Consider the following 9,059-nt stretch of genomic DNA (forward strand, 5'->3'; position numbering starts at 1 on the left):
AGGTGATATTTTGGGTTAAAACTGATCTTCAGACTGAATGCAGTGGGGGTGGGGGAAGAAAGCTGGAAGAAAGGAGGACAAGGATAAAACCTGGCAAGTGATAGATGGATACAGGTAAGTAAGGATTTTGATAGGCAGATGGCTGGACAAAGATTCTGAGATGAAATGGCAAAAGGTGTGAGATAAGGATGGAAGTGTTGTGAATCGTGAAGCCAGAGGAAAGAATGTAGGTGGAAGGAGAAGGGCGGGGGATGGAGGGGAGTGAAATGGGTGCGAGTCCAAGTGGACATGGAGAAGTCCAAATTGGAGAATGCAATGTTCATATCGTTGGGTTATAAGGCCACACAGGCAGAATACATGGCGTTGTTCCTGTGTGAGGCCTCATTCTGGCACTGGAGAAGACCCAGGACAGAGAGATCAGTGTGCGAATGGTAAGAGGAGTTTAAATGGTTCGCAACCAAGAAATCCAATAGGCCTTGGAGAATCAAACTCAATAATCACCGAGTCTACACTTGATTTTGCTGCTGCAAAAGTGGTCACATCCGGAACACCAGATGAGGTTAGAGTAGATCTAAAACAATCTAAAGGATTAGAACAGATGCAAGAAGAATGGTTAACTTCTGATTAACCTATTTTTTTCTCTACCTTTTCATTAATCAATAATTAAACAAAAGCTAAATTGTTTTCTGTCTTCTAATCAATATGATTCAATCTCAACAAGAGCATTGAAGTCAACAACAGCAAAGATAAAAGCACTTCCAGAGCTTTTATTTGTTTCCCTTGGCTTCTCCAATTCTAATTGTACAACATTTGATAGTGAGATTGCTAAGTGAGTACAGAAAATAATGGAGCATTGAAGAATATCCCACCAACAATCGTATTCTTAATAGGGGCGGCATGGCTGCACAGTGGTAGAGTTGATGCCTTACAGTGCTACGGACCCACGTTTGATCGAGGTGCTTGTCTGTATGGAGTTTGTACTTTTTCGTCATGACACCGTGGGATTTTCCCAGGGTGCTCCGGTTTCCTCCCGCACTCCAAAGGCGTACAGATTTGTAGGTTAATTTGGCTTTGGTAAAAATTGTACATTTTCCCTAATGTGTCGGATAGTGCTTGTGTATGGGGATAGTGTAGTCGCCGCAGAGTGTAGCCTGTTTCTGCACTGTATCTCTACACTAAACTAAACTGAATATCATGTTGCGTTAACATGTGCAAGTTGGGGTCAGGCTTAGAGGCAAACAAGGGCACATGTTCCCTGAATGATCCTCTGAAAAGTGAATCTGAGATTATGGATACACACATACATTTGTACCCTATAACACTGAAATTCCTTGGCCTCCTGATGAGTTTAAAATCCTGCGGTCTTCTACATGCCCTGCATGGTGCAATACAGGGCTGCCTAACATGCTCTTACTTTCATTCTGCCAAGATTAGTGACACATTCAGCAGCGATTATCTGACCTACATTCTCTGAGCAAGGCTTCTGACTTAAAACACAAGTTCCCGAATTCACCCTGCTGTAAGATCTGCTATAGACAAAAAATAATAACATTGACAACATATTTAACATATTTATCTAATTCAAAACCTCAATTCTAATATTAAATCAATATTTTAATAACCAGGAATACACTCGAAGATGAAATGGTCTTTGTTTTCAAAATAAAATTTGAGAATAGGTGATTTATAGACCAATACACTACTACAATATAAAATATTAGAAATATTGTCAAATATAATTAAAATGGCAAAATAAAATTAACATATTAGTAGCTTAGGTAAAACAATTTAGTTATTTTTATGCTTATTATACAAATACAATTTTCTTTTCATCAAGTTCAGTATTTAACATTAATCTCATTGCACTGTACTCTCATTTTGTTAATAAATGTTGTGTCAAAGGAATTTTACCATTACCTGATCACTGACTTTTCCTTCAAGGCAATTTTATTTCTCTCTGTTATTTGCAATGATTTAATGGAATTAAATTTGGTCACGTACCCATATTTACTGCAGTGGCTGGGCCGATGCTGTTTTCCTCATGCCCGACAAGTCTGCTGCTACCAACTTCACAGTCGCTCTCCTCCTCTGCTTTGGTGCTGTTCAGTCGTGTGCTGTAGTTTAGCATTCCGTCACTGAGCGGATCTGTGTATCTTGCAGTTCCTGGTAGCAGTTCCAAACTATTGTTGCAGCCCTTTGTTCACTTTTCCTCTTCAGCTGAATCCACAACATCTAAATTGCAGTTTTATAATTGCAGTACCAGCAGTTTCAAGTCCATGAGGTGTCAGGCTTTCTATTTTATAAATCGAGACTATTGACCAAAAGAAATACACAACTTAGTTTACTCCCATTGCTGTGTTTATCAGGCTATTTGACCATAAAGATTTAAGAGGATTCTATTACAAATCATCTGTATGTTCAGTAAAATGTTGTCCCTGTGCCAGAAGCCGGCAGTTAGATTCTTGAAATATTTAAAGGAGAAAGTCAGCTTTTCCAAATGTTATTTCTTAGCCTGAAGTGTTGGTCTTCAAACTTCCGTTCTCAGTCACTTTGTTACAATCCTGTACAATATGTACAAAAATCGTCTTTGTTCTTCTAACTTCATGTCAAAAGCATTCTTTTCCATCAATTTGCATCGGATGCCATTGTGTTAATCAATACAAAATCTGCAAAAAAAACCAAACAGATGACATAATTACTAATGACGTATCTTTACTATTTGCGGCAGGTAGACAAAAGTGCTGGAGAAAGTCAGCGGGTGCAGCAGCATCTATGGAGCGAAGGAAATAGGCAACGTTTTGGGCCGAAACGTTGCCTATTTCTTTTGTTCCATAGATGCTGCTGCACCCGCTGACTTTCTCCAGCACTTTTATCTACCTTCGATTTTCCAGCATCTGCAGTTCCTTCTTAAATATTTGCGGCAGATCTGGGTAGGTTGCTCCAAATATCAGGTTCACTCGCATTTTTCTGCTTCAGCAACAGATAGCTATCTGCCTTATTTAAAAATTATTTCCTCATAGTTATTTGGTGTTCAAAAGCTAAAATATTTGACCAGTAGCCAAATGGTTGCAGAGATGTGGAAGAATATCTTCAGCATAATCTCTGTTTTGTAGGAGAAACAAGGCAGACAAAATTATGAATCGCCGAAAGACAGTCCATGCCCAGAGAAGTTGTGGGAAAAAAGAAAGCTGATGCCTACCACAGTAATCACTTGTTCAGAGGGTGTGTAAGCAAGGCAGGAACCATTCATAACAAAGCACAGATTTACCATTCTTGTTCCAAAAACTCCACATTTTAAAATATTCCCTTGGCTTATTGAGAAGAGTAATTTTTAATTATGTGTTGTGCAAAAGTGTTTCCCTGATAAAGCACCATTACCCAAGTGTGCAAACCCTACTTTAGTTGCAAAATATGTGCTGTATTTTGCAACTTGAGGTTTTGCATTTTTCCCAGAAGTACAACCAATAACCAAATAAAACTGAACTAATATGACTATTTTTCTTTGAATGCTTATAGGCATTGAATCATATGACCACTAATAAGAAACCTTGAGTTCATATGTTTATTCATTGTGGTCAAACGTTTCCCTTCGTCTCATGGGCTCTGTTTCTATGGGACTGTCTTATGAAGAAAGACTGGATAGACTTGGTTTATACTCTCTAGAATTTAGGAGATTGAGAGGGGATCTTATAAAAACTTACAAAATTCTTAAGGGGTTGGACAGGCTAGATGCAGGAAGATTGTTCCCAATGTTGGGGAAGTCCAGGACAAGGGGTCACAGCTTAAGGATAAGGGGGAAATCCTTTAAAACCGAGATGCGAAAAACGTTTTTCACACAGAGAGTGGTGAATCTCTGGAACTCTCTGCCACAGAGGGTAGTTGAGGCCAGTTCATTGGCTATATTTAAGAGGGAGTTAGATGTGGCCCTTGTGGCTAAAGGGATCAGAGGGCATGGAGAGAAGGCAGGTACGGGATACTGAGTTGGATGATCAGCCATGATCATATTGAATGGCGGTGCAGGCTCGAAGGGCCGAATGGCCTACTCCTGCACCTAATTTCTATGTTTCTATGTTACACTGCCAAGTAGCATTTGCAGTTGGCACAAGTGAAATAACAAGTTTGTCCCAAGTTGCTATTTTTCTCCCTTTTCCTCTCCCTGGCACACACAGCTAAAAACTGTACTTCATGATTAAAAACAGGTCAAGTCAAAATTCCACGTACATCAATGCGAATTTGTTTCATTTCTAGTTTATTTGTAGAAAGGGTGGAGAAAGAGCAGAACATTTCCACGTGGTAAATTACATCTGCTCACAACAGGTAGTTTTACTCAAAACTACTTACATTCATTTAAAAAATGTGTCTCACCAGGAAAAAGATTTTGTAGAGATTCAAAGTGGCTTACCTCAGTAAATGAAATGGTGAAATCCACCCATCATTCAATGCAACTCTTCCAGCTGATGTGCCTTGTAGTAGTACATAGACGTGTTTTGGTTTTCAACAGTGCCTGCATTGCAAACCAATACAAGGATTATACTTCTAAATTTGTGCAGCATAGTAGAACATGGAAAGAAAACTTGTAGTTTGTCTTTGGAGTACTGTAATTCACTTACTGAAATGGCTCAACAATAAGAAAATGGCCAATGATGAATTGAAGAAATGACATGAATATTGCTCACGGTGAAGTTGGACAAAATTTTCCTCAAGGGCACTTCAAATCAATGAAAATAGCCCTGTTACTCAGCTTGATAGCAAATTAATAGTTAACTAAGTTATAAAGTATATCAAATATTATTACTTCTATTTTATTGGTAATGTTCTCTTTTAGCACAAATAACTACCATTATTATCATCATCATCATCATCATCCTTGATTGTCATCATGCAAAGCAACAAATTGTACAGAGCAAAATGAGAAGACTTTTTTCAGGGAATACCGGAGCATCGCACATAAAAACTTAAACATTTCACATAGAAACTACAAATGAAATTGAAGTGGAAAACCAACTTGATTTTGATTGTGATTTGATTTGATTGTGCACACACACCATCAGTGTGCTTATAAAAGTAATCAGCAGTTTGACTAGAAATCCCAAAGCAAAATGATGCAGACGGAAAAAAAACTTGCAAATGTTTCAGGTTCATATATTGAGGACATCAGACCAATATAGAAACCGCTAAAATAAAATTAGTTTTGGAACGTTTCAAAGTCATGTGTACATCAAGGCTTTCCAATTTTAAATCATCCACAGAAATGAAATTCAACTGTACACTCCCATACAAAGATTCCGTTATCCTCTGCAGCACAGAATAAGGCTTTATCTCAGTCTAAAAATAAATACTCCAGCCCAAAATTCTAAATAAATTGGCAAAAATCGGACCAAATACTGCATTTTGAATAGTGTAAATCAGTTGATAATATGCTGCAAATCAAAAAAAAATGGTGAATGCAGAAATATATTCAGGTTTTACTGCAGTCCCACTATACTATGTACACAACATACAAGATTAGCAAGAGCATGTGCAGCATTTACTGTTCTATATATTAAACCTTGAATTTATAAGTAATTTTCACATTTCAAAAGATGTTTCAAAGGCCATTCAAGTTGAGTTGAGTTTTCTTTATTGAAATGTTGTCATTGTTATCAAGTAAGCAAATGGAGCAACCATTTGTTCACAGCAATCTGCCACAAATAAGTAGATGGATAATTAGTTAACCTGCTTTTAACCATGGCACTGTCATAACTGCATTAGACTTCCTTTGATAAATCTAGACAAATGAATGGTTAGTACGGATGTCAGGGGTTACGGGTAGAAGGCAGGAGAATGGGGTTGAGAGGGATTGATAGATCAGCCATGATTGAATGGCGGAGTAGACTTGATGTGCTGAATGCTTTAATTCTGCTCCTATTACTGGTGAACATGATGATGCTAGACACCTCTCATGAGAATGCAAAGAAGATATTCAGATAATCCACCACATTGTGGGCAATTGCCCTTTCCATTCTCATATATGGGTCATGTAGGAATCCATGCAGAATCATTGAAGCAGTGAAGTGGCCATCCAAACTTGCAAATTTCATGCTAAATTAACCGCTGGTCATGAGATTAACAAAAGCGAGAAACTTATCACTTGACATAAAGTGGCATTTGTTTTTTGCTTTAAACAAAATCTAAAATGCTAAAGGGCCTATCCCACTTGGGCGTCATTTGCATGTCACGCAGATGGCGTGCAAAGATTTTGTACATCCCAAAATCCTGAGGCGCCTCATGCAACCGCGCGTCACTGCCTACGTCACCACGCACCATGCGTGTGTAATACGCGCCATGACGCGTAAATGATGTCGCGTAAATTACGCGCAAATGACGCCCAAGTGGAACAGGCCCTTAAGAATACTAAACAATTCAAGTGATGTCATGGAGAGAAAAATAATGAAAGTTGATGAATTGGGAACAAAATAAGTGTGAAAGAAAAGTTTTTTAAGAAGCATTGTTAGACACTTTGAAGATTAAACCATATCTTCCACAATTAGCCATCCAATCTACATTTGGTTTCCTAATATAAAAGGGAACACACATGTGCATGCAATGAAATATGTTAAATTGGAAGTAATAAAAGTAAATTGCTAATTCACCTGGAAGGAGTGTTTAGGTCAAAGATCGACACAAAATGCTGGAGTAACTCAGCAGGTCAAGCAGCACCTCTCAACAAAAGGAACAGGTGACATTCCGGGTAGAGGCCATTCTTTCTTGGATGATGATGAGAAGAGGATAAATAAGTAGGTGTTGTATCATCTGTGGTTGAATGGGAAGGTGCCATGAGAAATGGACTGGAGTGGAAGATATGTCTGGAGGTGGCCTCACATTGAAGATGTCTGAAATTACAAAGGACAACCTAGAGGCAGGAGAGATGGAAAATGATCATGCAAGACTTCATATCTTATGGCTAGGAGAGGAGGCAAGGGGAGAAATGGAGCAGATAAACTGACCCTAGTTTTGACAAAATGTCTTTGACCTGAAGTGTTGACTCTGTTTCTCTTCTCACAGATGAGGCTAGATCTGTAGAACATTTAGAACATCTCCAGTGGTGTTTTTGTTATTTTCATGCTCAAATGCCTGTTAACTATAATGGAGGTAAAACGATGAATGAGGGGAAAATTACATTATCAAAAGCATCTGTTGAAGATGGCACCTTCAGAAATCTGATGACGGTGAAGATATGAAGAGCAGTGTAGTAGACAATGACACCAGTCTAAAGTTGAATCAGGGTCTCAATCAAGGGTTGTGCCAGATATGGGGAATGATAATGGAGTCAGGCAGGTTGGGTGTAATTCAAAACCATGAGTGCAGAGAAATGTCTTCTTTGAAAATGTAGTGGCTGTCTGAAAATCTCTGCCCCAGAGGGCAGAACATTAAATATATTTAATGTAGAGATTGATAAACATTTCAGAGATTAAGGAAATGAGGGATATATAACTGCCCACAGTAGAGCCAACACAGATAATTTATAATGATACTGAATGGTGGGGCAGGTTGGAGGCACCTGGCAGGCAGTATTTTTCTACTCTGTGTTCTAGATGAGATATCATTAAATCAAAAGAAACAAAGCCTATTTGTTACACGCCCCCCCCCCCCCCCCCATGAAAGAACGGAGGGGGGGGGGGTTGTGGGGTGGGGGAGGACAACATTCCTCGTGGTTATCCAGTGACTGTATACAACTTGGTGAAGGCAAAATTGGGCTTGGGGATATGATGCTTCCCTCCTCCTGATTACCCCCAAACCCCAGACTTGAGAACTGGTTAACAGAAAAAGACACCATATAGCCATCGCTTCCCCGGGGACAGTAACATTCCTGGGATAAATCAGTATGTGACAGAGTCCAGGAAAACATCGTTACTCGGATTTATATTTTTTTTAATGACTAAAATCTCGCAATAAAATGAGGACCGACCTGTTGGAGTTTGGTCTCGTAGTCAGAGGAGCTGTCAACCGATCCAAGCGCAGTCCCTGTTCAAAAGATTTGCAATGGTCTGTGAATGCAGCAATAGCAAAACAATTAGAAGTCAGTCGGTTGTAAAACAAAACAATGGTACACTTGGAAGTTGATTACTGAAAGGCTTGTTTGGTGCGAGCGATGAGTAATGTACTCACTACAGTCCGTCGCAGCCTGACCTTCTGAAGACAATTGGGGAGCGCTGCGGCAGGCAGAACCATCCACCTCGTATCACGGCTCGAAGAAAGCTGCAGATGCACCGAGCGTGGGGCGATGCTGGAACCGTTCCAGGCGACAGGTAAACGAGTAAAACTCGCCTTCAGTGATCCGAGCAAACTTCCTGTTATATCAGATCCGCATTCGCCGAGATTCCGGTTGCAATGGACGGAGGAACTTTCACTCAACGACCTTCGCTATCTCGCCCACAACGAGTTTGGGGAAGGCGGCGACCTCCAATGCCCCAGCACACCGGAAGACAAGTGCACAGGCACGCACTCCCGGCGCGGTTTTATAGTCTGTCTAAAAATATGCATCAATTTGAACTTCTTCCTCGTTTACATTGAGACGCCGTAATTACACTATCTCTGCAGTTGAGTCATCTCACCTTGAATTAGGTACTGCCCCGGCTTGTGCCTTGGCAGTCGGTTAGTGCAATGGGAACAGGCTTCACAACACGGAAAATAAGTGAAAATAAACATGCGTATCCTCTCTTTAATAAAGTTTAGTTTTAATACTCCCTTCAATAGCCTCCACATCCCGCCCACTGGCATTACTGAAAAGACGGCTGGATTTGGGGCATGTGGTGCAGTCTTTATTTGGCACATTTAAAACGTTGATTAAGAGTGGTAGGTTTCGCTTCCTGCGTTTCTTATCCTGGAGAATGTTTTAATGTGACTGACCACACGTAACCGCTTGAAACCAAATGCCTGGCGCAATGTCGCCTCCGGCTCTGCACAGCCTACGGGATTCATTCCAGTGGCCGTAACGCTAATATCTTGGCAAATATTTGGTCACTTGCAATGGCGCAGGTTTTGTGAAATTAATGGCAGCAAAACACAATGTCGCCACA

The 9,059-nt window shown here is 40.0% G+C and overlaps 1 protein-coding gene across 4 annotated transcripts in view; it reads right to left on the reverse strand.

Annotated features, from left to right (window-relative positions):
• LOC116978458 (SH3 domain and tetratricopeptide repeat-containing protein 2-like) overlaps positions 1 to 8,846 on the reverse strand; it is a 110,083-nt gene extending 101,237 nt beyond the window's left edge. The window contains exons 1-5 of one of the 4 annotated variants that reach the window (XM_033029596.1): positions 8,149 to 8,846; positions 7,949 to 8,027; positions 4,403 to 4,504; positions 3,702 to 3,707; positions 2,002 to 2,666 (exon numbers count right to left, since the gene is read on the reverse strand). In XM_033029596.1, coding sequence (XP_032885487.1) covers positions 2,002 to 2,128 — 127 coding nt within the window. In that variant the 5' untranslated portion in view covers positions 2,129 to 2,666; positions 3,702 to 3,707; positions 4,403 to 4,504; positions 7,949 to 8,027; positions 8,149 to 8,846. Of the gene's footprint in view, positions 1 to 2,001; positions 2,667 to 3,701; positions 3,708 to 4,402; positions 4,505 to 6,632; positions 7,002 to 7,948; positions 8,028 to 8,148 lie in introns of those variants that run through there. The other 3 variants (XM_033029597.1, XM_033029595.1, XM_033029598.1) reach the window with 3 other exon arrangements.
• Positions 8,847 to 9,059: the final 213 nt, after the last annotated feature.

The sequence above is a fragment of the Amblyraja radiata genome, chromosome 11 (assembly GCF_010909765.2).
Source record: "Amblyraja radiata isolate CabotCenter1 chromosome 11, sAmbRad1.1.pri, whole genome shotgun sequence".
Classification (NCBI taxonomy): Eukaryota; Metazoa; Chordata; class Chondrichthyes; order Rajiformes; family Rajidae; genus Amblyraja; species Amblyraja radiata.